The 17046-nt window shown below is 35.9% G+C and overlaps 1 protein-coding gene across 1 annotated transcript; it reads left to right on the forward strand.

Annotated features, from left to right (window-relative positions):
- Nucleotides 1-1255: 1255 nt before the first annotated feature.
- On the forward strand, nt 1256-16325 carry LOC138712177 (26S proteasome non-ATPase regulatory subunit 10-like). Its single transcript, XM_069843676.1, has 5 exons — nt 1256-1337; nt 7041-7314; nt 7520-7591; nt 11805-11879; nt 15169-16325. The coding sequence occupies exons 2-5, from the start codon at nt 7042-7044 to the stop codon at nt 15688-15690; spliced, it is 942 nt and encodes a 313-aa protein (XP_069699777.1). The 5' UTR covers nt 1256-1337; nt 7041; the 3' UTR covers nt 15691-16325.
- Nucleotides 16326-17046: the final 721 nt, after the last annotated feature.

Genomic DNA, 17046 nt, shown 5'->3' on the forward strand with positions numbered 1-17046 from the left:
GTATCAAAGTATGTGCCGTGCCTAGGTGAATTTAAAAAAGACGCCGTTAGCCTACAGTTGGTAGCACTGTCTTCGTTTCGTCGAATGACAACTTTATCCATAATTTCATGTATTCTTCATACATATTTCGGTTCTGGCTTTATACTAGCAGCTCCTAGTTTATAATTTCACGTGACGAGACGAAATTGATAAAATTGTATTACCAAGGTTACAATCTTATAGTCGCCACTCTGTTGGCAGTACTGGTAACTGATAAACCGTCCCATGATTCAAGACGGGCGTGGCATGTCCGCATGAAGGTCATACAGGATATTACGCAGTTAGCTGGTGCTGTTGTAGGCGGAAGTTACGTCGTTAGATTGATTCGTAGTGTCACCAACACGGTGGTTTACCCACTAAATCTAGTTTCTTTGGTCCTCTGTCAGTGGCTAAAATTCATTAAACGTTGAGCAGTGGGAAATCTAGTTTATTTTAACATCAATGGAAATTTTTAGCGATTTTGCAATAAATGTCAAACACATCTGTAAGGCAGATTGCATATAAAACACTTACGACTCTTTCGACGATGGCCACTACTTGTGTTACAGAATTAGATGGCTATCAATGCACTCTGCAGTTAACCGTATAACAATCCAACGGCTGGGAGTGAAAACAGAAGTCTTAATACACGATGTGAGAAATTAATTGGATAACGGCTCGTTTTTTTCGTTGTTCCTCCAATGAAACAACTGCTGAAAAGACTGTAAATGTATGGAAATACTGTAAAATGTTGCTAGACTGAGTTTCAATTACGTTGTACAACAAATCAAGATTTTCCTAATTCAACACAGACCAAAAACTTACTGCAAACGTTAAAGTATAGTGGCGTCTGATGAACTTAATGAAACTAAACAACTTCAGCATTACTACTACTTGTACAGATTTCCAGTACAAAGAGGTACCAAATAAAAACCCGCTAAAAGAAATACCGAGTTCCCGCCTTCATTGTTAGGGTCTATGTCTTGCTTGATGAAATTCAGAAGTGGATTCAAAGCACTATCATTAGATCATGGGAATTTCAGTAAATTTTGAAATTAGGTCTGCACTAAGACGGATTGCTGTACGTTGTTATAATTTTTAATAACTATTTATATCTTATCTGCGCGTTATTTAACAATTAAGCGCAAAAAATCTTTAGGAACGAAAATCTGGTGAGTTTTATGACATATTTGGTGAGTTTTTATAGGCGTGCAGTGGTTTTTCGCAAATTGAAGTTGGCAACACTGTTGATTTGCAACATCTTTATGTGTCTTGCTTCGTTCATCAGCGTGTGATATTATATCTTCAAACTTGATCAAGTAAGTAATTTGGTGTTTGTTGTGGAGTGTGGCGGAAGTCTTTTATTCTCTAGAAGTATATTAGTAAACGAATACAAAATAGGACACGTCACTTCTGTAGCCTGGCCTGCTCTGTATTCCCTTTATGCCCACATACTGCAGCATGTCGCCCATGTGCGTTGTAACATGAACCACAATTACAGTCACAGCATAGCATGCACTTCATGTTGGGCCGTTGGCGTTTGTGAAACCCACTTGAGGTATGTATGTGGACATAAAGGGAAGAATTGTGTATCGCTCTTGGATAGCTCAGTGGTAGAGCGTTGGCGCCAGTGGCGGCTCGTGAACTTGTGGATTGGGGAAGCTTGTGTATTTTGGTACATACAAATTTCACTTCTTAATATGATTCATTCCTTACATAAATGAACTATTTCGGCTGGATGAAGCTTGAGTAAGATTTAAGTCGGGAAACGGACGACCCTTTAATTTCACTTCATTATATCAATCTTCTCCGCAAAGGAAAGTTGAGAAAAATAAAATTAATATTCTGTAATTCACACACACTCATGCTTGCACATTTGCACTGGTTAAGTTACGATATATGATGGTCAACAATATTCTAAAACTGGAAAAGAAGTCTCTTTCATATTTTACGTGCTATATCAAAAGGATTCTACTCGTGCAATCATTTTGAATTAAGGCAAATATTAGATTCTGCTGGAGGCTGGGTATATACGTAATAATAAGGCAAAAGAGAATATTAATTTCGTTATATTAACTCGATAAGATTCTACAACAATAAGTATGTGAAGAGAAAATAAAAATGTTGTCATTAAGTTTCAAGGGAATAGAGAATCCATTTGACGTAGCATTACAATAGCGGTGTGGGAGGGGAGGAAAGATCTTCCCTTGTCGCCTGGCTCTGCAAACCACTGCAGCGAAATATGGGTTTTAAACAGCGGCAGTTTCCCTCTGCTTCCCTTTACCTCTCTACCCCCTGACCAAACAGCAACCAGATTTACAAGGTTATGTTGTCATGTCGAATATGAATGTGATAGCACAATTATTCAAATTACAGACCACTGTATTAATATATGTATAAATATATTGCTGAATAATTTTTTACAGCGAAAGAAAGCATTTGTGTTGAGAAATCTTCACATATAGGCTACTAGTTATAGACAATGATAAAGCATTTCCAGAAAATATCAGGAATGCTTAATGTACTCAGTTCAAATTAAGACCATTTCTGTCTAATTTTGATGTTCTCCAATGCCCCGTCATTCCATAACTACGTTATGATACAATATAGGAATTATAGGTTATGTTTACTGAATTTACCTTATAAGTTATTTCTATATCCGCAATTATACATCATAATTAAGCATAATGTCACGTATGATACCCCGCACTTTCAATTTGTATTTTAAATAACTTATTTATTACGATACTGAGTTGTATTGAATTGTATTTATCGACTGTCTACAAGGGGAAGTAATATACGGTAGGCCTAACCTATGTAGGCTACATTTTATAGGAGAGACTGTGGTGAATTTTCTACCTACAAGTAAGGATGGTAACCGTGTTCTGAAGTCTATCCTAAATATATTCTTCTTTATTAAATCTCAAAATAGCTTTCGTTCTCAACTTAAAATGTTAATGCAAACAGGTTATGTTAACATGCTGAATTAAAATTAACACAGTTTTATAATTATACCTGCAACATATTATGCAACATACAAATGGAACTTATGCACACTTTACATTAAATAAACATTTTAATTGTATTATTTATTTGTTTCTTACTATATTGGGTTGTATCGAATTATATTTATCTACTATCTACCAGAGGACGTAACTAATATCATAGAAGGTACTGTGGTGAATTTTCTACCTACAATTAAAGAAGATAAATGTGCTGAAATGCCATCAATTTAAAGTAAATCAACTACAGTGAATATGATTAATGAATCAAAGGATAATTTATTCGGTGCTTTTTAAAGCATATTAACAAAAATGGTAAAGTAAACCAATGGACAAAAATGTTTGTAATGTGTGAGGCTATGGAACTGATACCTAAGAACAAAGATTATGCATACGTTAAGAAAGAAACTTTGACAAGTACAAATTCAAGTTCACAGTTAGTATCATAATATGAACATATTATGTAGCCAGTGGGTCTACTGTCGACATGAATGCCACTTAATATGATTTGATGAAAAATTCGCTATTTTTTTCAGCTTTACATTTGATCTATTCATAAACTAGTGTAGCTTTATATTTAATTTGTAGGCTAAAGTTGACAGTGTCAGAAGAACTGGCTGTGGAGGAGGGAAGCCAGCAAAAAATACTGCAGTTGATGAATTGGTATTAGATTATTAAGAAAAAATTCTGCAAGTGTTGCTGGTCTAGGACAGAAAGACCTGATGGCTTTGGAAAATAAATCAACATTCTAATTTGTAGAGCAACTTGTATTTGAAGCTTTGCTCATAATGCATGACTTCTATTTGTTTGTCTTGTTGTGGCAGGTCCCACTATATTTAACAACTCTTCAAGTTTTTCAGCACTTTACCTAATCTGTTCATTATATTTAAACAATGCTCCCATAATGGAATAATTGTTCTTTCTGGATATAGTTTTAGATCTTCTCACAACAACTTCATCACTTGAATCGCAACCAGTAAACCACATATTAAAAAAATAACTACAATATTTTGTTTTGATTATCTGAGAAAGGTTGTCACTGGTAACTGATAATATAGAAATCATCCAATCTTGTAGAGTCTTGTAGCAATATTCCTGTTGAATACTAGTATAATCAACTAAATCAGCATTTTAAGAAACAGAATCACTTATGAACTGGTGAAATCGAACAATATTACTAGTCTGTGAACTGGTAACTACTACTTTACCCTTGTAGTTTCTAGAAACACAGACTTTGTAAAAATTTTATTTAATAAACTAATATTACTACTGTGCAGACTAATATTATTACGGTAGTCCATGAGTTTCGAGAAACAGGCCCTTGGTCTAGATCGAGAAGGCATTGATATCAGTCTTCAGTTTGAACCAGTCAGGGCTATATTTGCCAAGTTCGGTCTCCGATATTTAATTATTATTTTTGGCTACACCAGAGTCACATTCGCTTCCAGCGAATATCCGTCTTCAGTTTGAACGCAGTCAGGGCTATATTTCCCTAGTTCGATCCCGACATTTAATTATTATTTGAAGGGCTCACAACCAGAGTTGACCAAGTCCACCCGTGATCAGTTTGTGGAGTAATATAATCTCGGATGAAGAAAACTTAGATTTATCCATTGCTATAACAAACAAAGTCCAGAACTCATTTGTTACTCCACAGAGGACAGCATTTCCTATGGAAGGTGAATGAAGACTCAATATCTCAGAACTATTCCAGATGAACTTGGTCCACTCTGGTTGTGAACCCCTATGTAGGTATAATGAAATTGCTGGAAAAATCTAAAAACATGTATAGAAAATGAACCTCTCACTTTAAATGTCAGTCCACAGTTGGAACCCACTGACGGCTATATTTCCTCAGTTCGAGTCCCGAAATTTAATTATCCTTTATTCTAGGTATAATACAATTGCTTGAAAAAAAAGTATGCACAATTATCCTCTCACTTTAAACTTCAGCCCACAGTTTGAACCCAGTGACGGCTATATTTCTTTGAGTTCGAGCACCGAAAATTAATTATTGTTTTATTATAGATATAATACAATTGCTGGAAAAACCTAAAAAAAAAAGTATACAAAATTACCCTCTCACTTTAGACATCAGTCTACAGTTTCAACCCAGGGCGATTATATATTCTCAGTTCGAGACCCGAAATTTAATTAAATTTATTACATTATTGTGTATTATTCATTATTCATTGTGTATACAAGTTTTTAGATTTTTACAGCAATTGAATTATACCCTCAATAAAAGTAATTAATTTTCGGGTCCCGAACTCGGAAAATATAGCCGTCACTTGGTTCAAACTGTAAACTGAGATTTAAAGGGAGAAGTTCATTCTGTATACACTTTATTTAGATTTTTCGAGCAATTGTATTATATCTATAATAAAGAATAATTTAATTTCGGGGTTCGAACCGTCGACTGACATTTAAAAGAGAGGTTAAACCGTCGACTGACATTTAAAAGAGAGGTTAAAGTGACAGACGTTCATTGTGTAAATATATTCATAGACAATTAATATAATTGCGCTTTTTATGTACCTATAATAAAGAATAATTTAATTTCGGGGTTCGAACCGTCGACTGACATTTAAAAGAGAGATTAAACCGTCGACTGACATTTAAAAGTGAGGTTAAAGTGACAGACGTTCATTGTGTAAATATATTCATAGACAATTAATATAATTGCGCTTTTTATATACTATAATAAAGAATAATTTCATTTCGGGGTTCGAACCGTCGACTGACATTTAAAGGAGAGGTTAAAGTGACAGACGTTCATTGTGTAAATATAATCATAGACAAATTAATATAATTGCGCTTTTATGCCACTCTAGTGTCGACTTCGTAAACTACGCCGTCAATTGCATACATAAAACTGTCAGCCTTCTTTTATTATGGCAGTGCTTTTGAATCCCGTTGTACTTGCATGCGTGCAATAACGACCTAAGCAGGGACCGCTAAACTTTACCATTGCCAAAATCAGAACGCAACAAACTAATTTTTTTTTTTTTCAGGTTAGTGAGCACCTACCTTAAACCAACATAATTTATTACTTTCGAAGCTTCATTTACCGTATTCAGATGTGCTACATCCTAAATATTTACAAGAATCTATATACCCTTTAAATATCTATATATTTACAACATGACTCTAAAGTAATTCCCAATTTCTAGTGGCACAAATATTTATTCTCTCAGCAATTATTTAAAACCAATTATTTTCAAAGTAATTAATAAAATTTATTTATTTATTTATTCATTTATTTATGAGGTTTGGAATTTCTAACCAGTTTTTTCTTCAATGTTTCTATCAATGAATCTCGTAATGTCCAATCTCAAAGTGTTCGAAAGATTGTTCAATAATTATTTTGCATTATAGTGGAAAAGAGGTAACAATTTCTGGATAAATAGGCCTATATATTACTTTCTACGTATATTATAGTATAAATGGCAGCCATCGTTTCGTCATAACTAGGGACCCGACCTAAAACTCTGGAAATATGCCTGTACTTATGCCCTAAAATACCAAAACATGACAAAAATTAGGGAATATGAAACAAAATTAATTAGGCCTAAATATTGTCCAAAATTAATTAGAAAGCTTTTCTTCACTAACATATAACGCTGTAGCAACTCTCTACATGTCAGCTATTATTCTGAATTATAAACAAAAGAAAATCAGGAATAAATGTAACCTAGATACGATTTATCTAAACTTGGGAGCGCATCTAATCTGTCCCCAGCTCCATGATATTATGAGGGTAACCCTTGACATTAAGCAGTACGTTGAAGCAAAATTATTCCTTTCCAACACTTTGAGGACGAATTTTGATATACTTGATAACATATTTGATCAAAATGAAATCTTTATTAGATAGAAGTGACCTTGAAAGCTGTGATCCCATTCATTCCTTACAATTTCCATGAGATAGATGAAGTAGCTGTTAGTGGAAGAAGAACACTAGTGACTTCTGAATGCTGTTTGAAGGTTTCACTGTGATTATTGCTTTCTGGTGTGCAGGATGGCGAAACCGAATCCTATTCCAGACCTCAAGCAGCGAGTGAAGACCCTGGAGGGACAGGTTAGACTGCTGCTTCCTCTAATAGAGGAGGTGAGGGTCCTCAAGGAGAGGTTGGACTCGCGGTTCCTGCATGGCCTGGAGGCAAGGAAGGAAGAGGAAAAAGTAGGGAGCAGCAACAACATTGAGGAGCTGAAGGAGAAATTGGAGCTGAGAGAGAGGGAATTAAGAGAAACACAGGCTGAAATGAAAAAGCTGAAAGAAGAATCGGAAAGGGTAAGAGTTCCGCTGTTGCCATATCGAAGGAGAGTTAAGACCAATCTGTAGCCATGTATAAAATGTGAAGATAGAATTAAAAATGTCGTGTTGTTTAGTAGTTGTCAGTACATTCAGTAGCTGGTTGTGTGTTATTCTGTTTCTCATCACACTTTCACTTTACTGACTGAGCTACGTCTGAACCTGATTCCTTTGTTGTTTGCAGGATAAAGCAGAACTGATACAGCTGAAACAGAAATTTGAAGAAGAGCACCAGTTGCGGCTTCAGCAAGAAAAGGTACGTGATGAGCTGTTACCATGGTTACAGATACAGATTGGACAGTTGAAGGTACATTAAAAGTTGGAGCAGTAAGCAAGAAAAACTTTAAAATAGACAGACACGCTGACACAAAAACGTGTTCATAATGGGCAATTAGTTAAATGATAAGTATGGGTACTCCACTGTATATTACTACATAACAGTACTACCAATATCTGAAAGACAAAAGGGCGATAGCTAAGTGACAGGAGGACGAGAACTGTGGCAATCTCTGAGTGGATATTTTATTTTTATTTTATTGGGTTATTTTACGACGCTGTATCAACATCTAGGTTATTTACCGTTTGAATGAAATGAAGGTGATAATGCCGGTGAAATGAGTCCGGGGTCCAGCACCGAAAGTTACCCAGCATTTGCTCGTATTGGGTTGAGGGAAAACCCCGGAAAAACCTCAACCATGTAACTTGCCCCAACCGGGATTCGAACTCGGGCCACCTGGTTTCGCAGTCAGACGCGCTGACCGTTACTCCACAGGTGTGGACCAGAGTGGATATGTTGCAATAGTTATAAACAAAAAAAATAATAAAAACAACAAAAAAGTGTCTGTTTTTCAGAAATTTGCTTCTCAAATCTGGACTCTGTATTCGATAGACACAGTGATATAGTTTACAATTTCAAGGAGATTTCTCGCTTTTGTTTTCATGGCAGTGATAGACGAGAAACTTATTTAGCATAAATCCAAGCTTACAAACACAAATTAGGCCTGCCAAGAATTTAATAGCGTCTTTTGAAAACCAGAGGTAATTATTCTTGCATTCCTTTGATCCAAAACTGATCGATGCTCTGCGAAATGAAGTACCTATACGTATAGTTTCACTACTCCATCAGTCATTCATAGTTTTCTGTCTAAAAGGGAGCTCTTTCACTGCAAGTCCAGCACGCTCCAATATTTATTTTTCCTGCCTTCTTTTTATTCTCCTCATACGATCCATATATCTTAATGTCGTCTATCATCTGATATCTTCTTCTGCCCCGAACTCTTCTCCCGTTCAACATTCCTTCCAGTGCATCCTTCAATAGGCAGTTTCTTCTTATTATAGATTTTTATTAATTTGTCCTACAGAATAATATCTGTAATATTGATAATTAATATTTGAGGAGAAAAATTCGCTCCGACATTGGGGATCGAACCCGGATCCTTGGTTCTACGTACGAAGCGCTCTGACCACTGAGCTACGCCGAATTCAATCCACAGCACCGGACCGAACCTTCCTCCTTCATTGTTTCCCTTTATGGCCTGACTCCAAGTTAGGCATACTCGTATATGTTGACGTATATGTCCAATGTCAACTGCCATTATACTAGGAGCGCACTCAGCTGAGCGACTTGTTTGGCCGGGATTCCGCAGTTACGTGCACAGTAATCTGTACAAATATATGCACTGCAGCTATGAGAATATTATAGATTTTTGATTAATTCGGCGTACTCAGTGGCCAGAGCGCTTGGTATGTAGAACCAAGGACCTGGGATCGATCCCCGGCGTTGGAGCGAATTTTTCTCCTCAAATATTAAGTTAGTAGTTTTTTCTTAGCCAGTGACCCAACCAATTTATTTTTCTCTTCCTGATCAGTTTCAGCATCATTTTTTCTTCACCCACTCTTGCTAGAATAGCCTCATTTCTTATTCTGTCTGTCCATTTCACACGCTCCATTGAATTGCATATTCCTATCTCTCGCCTTGCAGGCAGAAGTAAAATCATTTTTTTTTTTTCGATTTTACATGGATTTGTATTTTTTTTGATGGGGTACCATTAAGGTATTGGGGTGGGTTGCAAAGAAAAATCTCGGTCAGAAATGGGTTCCATCTTCAAAAAGCTTGTTTCGCAACCACTGGTGTAGATGACCTATAGCCCATTTATTTTAGGTCTTATGAAAATCCGAATTACGTTGTGGGAAATTTGATGAACCACAGCTCATTTTTTAGGGCTTATCATGAAAATACGAATCACAGTATGTACTGGTAGTGTACTCGATCTGTATCCCATTTCTTAAGAGTTCATAATGAAAATGAAGATTATGTTCCGGCAGATGTTAAATTTATTTGAGGACACACAACATTTTATTTGACTCCTTAGGGACAACCATAATCAATTCAATTTATTTGGCCATTAGACATACAGTTTTAGGTTTCGTCAGAATACATTGAAAAACATATAAATATATTTTTAAAAGAAACAGTAAAATTTAAATAATACAATGAAAACACGAAATAATTTTAAATTTTAAATTAGAGAAAACTAACTAAATTGCAATTAATCTTACCTACTTACTGGCTTTTAAGGAACCCGGGGGTTCATTGCCGCCCTCATATAAGCCCGCCATTGGTCCCTATCCTGAGCAAGATTAATCCATTCTCTATCATCATATTCCACCACCCTCAAATCCATCTTAATATTATCTTCCCATCTACGTAAAGGTCTTTTTCCCTCCGGCCTCCCAACTAACATTCTATATGCATTTCTGGAGTTGCCCATACGTGCTACATGCCCTGCCCATCTCAAACGTCTGGATTTAATGTTCCTAATTATGTCAGGTGAAGAATACAATGCGTGCAGTTCTGCGTTGTGTAACTTTCTCCATTCTCCTGTAACTTCATCCCTCTTAGCCCCAAATATTTTCCTAAGCACTTTATTCTCAAACACCCTTAACCTATGTTCCTCTCTCAAAGTGAGAGTCCAAGTTTCACAACCATACAGAACAACCGGTAATATAACTATTTTATAAATTCTAACTTTCAGATTTTTCGACAGCAGACTGGATGATAAAAGTTTCCCAACCGAATAATAACAGGCATTTCCCATATTTATTCTGTGTTTAATTTCCTCCCGAGTATCATTTATATTTGTTACTGTTGCTCCCAGATATTTGAACTGCTCCACCTCTTCAAAACATAAATTTCCAATTTTTATATTTCCATTTCTTACAATATTCTCGTCACGAGACATAATCATATACTTTGTCTTTTCTGGATTTACTTCCAAACCTATCTCTTTACTTGCTTCCAGTAAAATTCCCGTGTTTTCCCTAATCGTTTGTGTATTTTCTCCTAACATATTCACGTCATCCGCATAGACAAGCAGCTGACGTAACCCGTTCAATTCCAAACCCTCTCTATTATCCTGGACTTTCCTAATGGCATATTCTAGAGCAAAGTTAAAAAGTAAAGGTGATAGTGCATATCCTTGCTTTAGCCCACAGTGAATTTTAAACGCATCTGATAGAAACTGACCTATACGAACTCTGCTGTACTTTTCACTGAGACACATTTTAATTAATCGAACTAGTTTCTTGGGAATACCAAATTCAATAAGAATATCATATAAAACTTCTCTCTTAACCGATTAAACTTATTTATTAAAATGCAATTTCATGCAAATTCGCGTTGAAAAACTCAGCAACAGAATAAAAAGGATTATTTAATAACCAATTGTAAAATCTAGTTTTGAAGCTATTGATTAGTAATTTATAATATTGACTTGGAAGCTTATTATATAATTTCATCCCCATAATTAAAATGTTTGTGTTGCTCTTGTGTAATCTACAATATGGAATATTAATTTGTTCACTATTTCTAATTTCATGATCATGTATATTGGCCACTAATGAGTAATTGTCGATATTTTGTCGAGTGTAAATTACTAGATCACATTATATATACAAATTTATGATTGTTAAAATCCGTGATTGTCTGAAAAGTGGCCGACAATGTTCCAGATAGTTTGATTTACATAAAATTCTAATGGCTTTCATTTGTAAAATCAAGACGCTTCCAATTTTGGTTCCATTTCCCCAGAAAATTAGGGCATATCGGATTATCGACTGAAAGAAAGAAAAGTAGGCACATCTTAAATAATTTTGAGAAATGCAAGTCGTTAATTTCTTTAACAAATATAAAACTCTTGGTAGCTTTGTGCATATGTATTCGATGTGCTTATCCCATGCTAAACTGGAGTGTATAAAAAGTCCCAGAAATTTTGTGTAGTTGAGTCTGTTGTCATTATTTATTAGATGCAGGATAAGACGTTTTATTTGAAAACTTCTATCCAAACATTATACGTTGGTAGCTGTTGTCTCATTTCCTGGCTTGATTCCTTCATGAAACCTGTTGCTTCAAGTCAGACTATCACCTAATTAGCTGAGCTTTCTCTAATCCAGAATTGTTTATATTACAGAGTTACCAGGATCAGCTGGAGAAGCTGAGACAAGAACTGGAGGCTGAGAGGGAGATGAGGCGCCAGCTGGAAGAAGTAAGTGTGAGCTGTTACCATGGTTACAATTACGAGGGGATTTATGAGCTCCATTCATTCAATAATAATAACTTACTTACTTACAAATGGCTTTTAAGGAACCCGAAGGTTCATTGCCGCTCTCACATAAGCCCGCCATCGGTCCCTATCCTGTGCAAGATTAATCCAGTCTCTATCATCATATCCCATCTCCCTCAAATCCATTTTAATATTATCTTCCCATCTACGTCTCGGCCTCCCCAAAGATCTTTTTCCCTCCGGTCTCCCAACTAACACTCTATATGCATTTCTGGATTCGCCCATACGTGCTACATGCCCTGCCCATCTCAAACGTCTGGATTTAATGTTCCTAATTATGTCAGGTGAAGAATACAATGCGTGCAGTTCTGTGTTGTGTAACTTTCTCCATTCCCCTGTAACTTCATCCCGCTTAGCCCCAAATATTTTCCTAAGCACCTTATTCTCAAACACCCTTAACCTATGTTCCTCTCTCAGAGTGAGAGTCCAAGTTTCACAACCATACAGAACAACCGGTAATATAACTGTTTTATAAATTCTAACTTTCAGATTTTTTGACAGCAGACTAGATAATAAAATCTTCTCAACCGAGTAATAACACGCATTTCCCATATTTATTCTGCGTTTCATTTCCTCCCAAGTGTCATTTATTTTTGTTACTGTTGCTCCAAGATATTTGAATTTTTCCACCCCTTCGAAGGATAAATCTCCAATTTTTATATTTCCATTTCGTACAATATTCTGGTCATGAGACATAATCATATACTTTGTCTTTTCGGGGTTTACTTCCAAACCTATCTCTTTACTTGCTTCCAGTAAAATTCCCGTGTTTTCCCTAATCGTTTGTGGATTTTCTCCTAACATATTCATAGACAAGCAGCTGATGTAACCCGTTCGATTACAAACCCTGCCTGTTATTCTGAACTTTCCTAATGGCATATTCTAAAGCGAAATTAAAAAGTAAAGGTGATAGTGCATCTCCCTGCTTTATAATAAAATAATAATAATAATAATAATAATAATAATAATAATAATAATAATAATAATAATAATAATAATAATAATAATACTTATACTTTATTTCTAGAAGAAAGATACTCATTGTTTTTTTTTATGTGTAAACACTCTAGCACCCCAGAAAGTGCTAGTTACATATTTGCACTCAGGGAGCATTCCACGTATTTTTAAAGATATTTTATTAAATAACAGTATAACGAGTATAGAAAAAAGAGGAAAGAAAGAGAGAAACACAGATCTCACAATAATTGGAACTTTAAATTTTCTCTCTAAACGGCAATTTTTAATTGATTTTTTGAAATAAGGACCATCAGCAAATTGTATGTTTGCGAATTTAGCTGTTATCTTGTTATAGGCCTAAAGCCTTGGACCGAAGTTGCTGCTGTGATTATATGTTTCTGTAGATCCAACTATACGCATGGAGAGAGATCTAAACCAAGCTCATCAGGTTGATCATGAAAAGAGGGCCATTTATGAACCTTGTATTCCCTACCTTAGTGCCAAGTATAACATCCCTCTCTTCAATTGGTCAGTGACAGGTTTATTTTTTGGTGTTCGGAGTTCTTTACCAAAATATACATATCATTTTTTAAAACAATTATCAATATCATCTTTTGAAATTCAAAAAATCATCTCGTAAATTCTTAAAGATTCCCTGCAGATTATACAGTTTCATTTATACCACTCAGAAGGCCTTAATTAAGGATATGCTAATTTTAAATAAAATCTTTTATTTATAAGTATAATTTTATAGTCATCTTCTAAGATTTTATTTTATAATAATTGATAATCAATGGTGCTTAATTATTACATTTTATTTTTATAACAATATTCATATTTAATTAATTATATTTATTTGCTATTAATTTCCGGATCCTCGTGGTCATCCTTAATTAAGGCCGGACGAGTTATTTCTCTCTCTCTCTCATGTAGGTAGTGTCAACCATATGTTCGCTGTTTTTTCGTTTTTTTTTTTTAATTTATTTATTGTCGCTTTAACTTATAACGAAAGTCATATCGTGACAAAGACTTATTTTAAGAAGAGCATAACATTTAACAAGTTAATTCATTACAGTAAGCATTGCGCAATTTTATGAAATAACCCAGTTAATTTGAAAAAAAAAAAACTTTATGACACTATTGCAGTAAGAAGGTTCTTGCTATATCGATGGGGATTTTCAGTTGTCGTAACTGATTATATTGAGGACAGTCCTGGATGATGTGCTTCACAGAAAGAGTTTCACTGTAAGTGTTACAAACTGGAGGAAGTTTCTTCCTTGGTAATCTTTTGGTTTTATATTTATGCGAATACAAGTTAAATATATTTCGGTTTTTATGTACAAAATTCAATAAGACATTGTTATAAATTTCATGCATAAGTTTTAGAAGACCATAGATATAGGCTATGAGAAAAGTAATCTTTTATATGCATTGAAATGTTACATTTTTATTGCAATAATTATATTATAAACATTAATATTTTGTATTCGAGTGTAGGCTTTCAATATTTTATATTAAAATATCGACCTAGTTTTTAAAAACTATACCAAGTATTCATGATAACCAGGGAGAGAAAAATCGTTTTAATTTCTTTGGCAAAACTTTATGCAATTAAAACCATGCGCCTCATTTTTAATATGCCACAATATTTACAAAAAGGTGTCACAACCGTTACGCGCATTTTTTAATTCTTTTTGTGCTTTTATTTTCTTAGTGTTTTATCATCTTTCTATTCTGAGAGCCTTTACCAATATCTTGGCTATAGCCTATTGTAAATTATTTTCACTTTTTATCTTCCCGACAGATCACAGAGTTTTAAAAATAAATTCAGTAAGTCAAATGTTGTCCCCATATGCTGTCACACCCGTTGCAACATTTTATGCGAGAATATTTCTGTCATCAACCAACTTACTAAATTTATTTTCGTGTGGTTGCAGTTTGAGATCCAGTCATATATATATGACGTTTTCTTCAGTCCTTAATTTCCATGGGAGTTGTAAATCTTCCTTGATTGTGTGCAAATGTCACATCCGTCACAATGGAATGACATTACTGTCATTACTACTGACATTACTGTAATTATGACTACTGTTACTACTACTGACATTACTGCTGTTATCGCTACTGTTACTACTACTGACATTACTGTTGTTATGGCTACTGTCACTACTACTGGCATCAGCTTCACTCAGCCTAGTGAACTGCCACCCAGCTGACTGAGCTTCCTCTGACCAGATTGTTTTGTCTGCTGCAGAAACACAGAGCTGCGGCTGAGGTCAGGTCTGACCTGGAGGAGAAGGACGGCCAAGGAAGGACTCAGCTACACCGGGCAGCTCTGCGGGGGGACACACACAGGGTGCAGCTGCTCCTGGATGCAGGCAGCCCGGTGAACGCCGAGGATCATGCTGGCTGCACGCCCTTGTACCTGGCAGCATGTGGAGGCCGCCAGGATGCGTGCAGGGCGTTGCTAGCTGCCGGGGCGCGGTTGGAAGTGAAGTCACGACCATCTGGCTGCACTGCTCTGCATATGGCTGCATACAATGGGCACCGTGCAGTGTGTGATCTGCTGCTGGCAGCAGGGGCGCGGCCCAACGAGCTTGCTGCAGACCGGTGGACTGCACTGCACCGTGCAGCATATAGTGGCCACGCCCCAGTGGTGCAGCTGCTGTTGCAGCATGGCGCTGAGCGGGGGGCGAGGGATAAGCATGGACAGACGGCCCTGGTCCTGGCGCGTCAGCGGGGGTACAGAGAAGTGGCGGCCATGCTGCAGGGCTGAGCAGGCGCAGTGCTGCCAACACGACAGCAATACCATTATACCACAGTAATCGGCGGGAAAGTGTTGTGTTGGTATCACTGCTCTGCGTGTAATGCTGTTACTTCATTGCTCTAGGCTGTCACTGTGTAGTCACTATGCAACCTGCAATGTAACCCCCTCCATTCGCCCTCCTCCCCCGTAAGGCACCCTGACTGCCATAGCGTGTGCTTGATACAGTAAACAAGGCAGTGGCGGGCGTACCGGGCGTATAAGGTGGTTTACGAATGTGTCTGTCCAAGCCTTCGACCTCCAAATTTAATGTAGAGTGGGAACTGGAGTTTCTTTGAATTTTGAATTCATTTTAATAAAGCTGTCAAATAATTCGCATTATAATGAAGAAATAATATAATTTCAGTTTTGTTTCCGTCTTGACAGAACTGAAATTATATTATTTTTTCATTATAGAGTTTCTTTGCTTTGAAGATGGTGATAATATAAAATGTCTTATATGTTCCAAGATAATTTCCGACATGTTTCGAGGGAATGTAAAGCGTCATTTGTTGCATGGCATTCTCAGTATGCTGAGATGAAATCTATTATTGATTATTATAAATATTATTATATTAGCGTTATTGAATATTATTTTACCATTATTATTATTATTATTATTATTATTATTATTATTATTATTATTATTATTATTATTATTATTATTATTCTGCATATTCCTTCATTATTCCAGGAGTAGATCGGGCAAAAAAATTGAGTAACCTGTTAAATAAGCATGCTCTGCATATTGACGTTCCTGCACCTGACATGACAGAAAAAGACTTGTTAGTTAAACTGTGTCATGGGAGATAGCCGAATCTCTCAAATCATTTCAGGAAGGCGAGTTTGTAAAATATGCATGGTTAGAGTCTCAGAAATTTTGTGCCCCAAAGAATTGCAACACTTTCACAATTTACACCTCTCTCGACAAACTGTTGCACGAAGAATTAAAATATCTGACATATATAGGCAGATTGATGCTACAATTCATAACGTTTTAAATTTTTCTCTTGCTTGTGATGAAAGCAATGATTTGATAGGTACGGCTCAGTTATCTGTATTTATACGAGGTGTTGAAGAATATTTATTAGACCGGATTCCTTTAAAAAGTAACACCACTGGAGAAGAAATGTTCAATGACCTTTGCTCTTGCATACATAAACATAATTATTCACAGTAGTCAAAGCTAGTGTCCATAGCAACTGATGGAGAAAAAGGATTTAATTGGCAGACTAAAAGTACAGTATTTCTTAACGAAAAAGATGTATCAAATTTCTACACAATACATTGCATTTTTCATCAAGAAGCCCTTTATGAGAAAACTTTGAA

This window comes from Periplaneta americana, chromosome 2 (genome assembly GCF_040183065.1).
Source record: "Periplaneta americana isolate PAMFEO1 chromosome 2, P.americana_PAMFEO1_priV1, whole genome shotgun sequence".
Lineage (NCBI taxonomy): Eukaryota > Metazoa > Arthropoda > Insecta > Blattodea > Blattidae > Periplaneta > Periplaneta americana.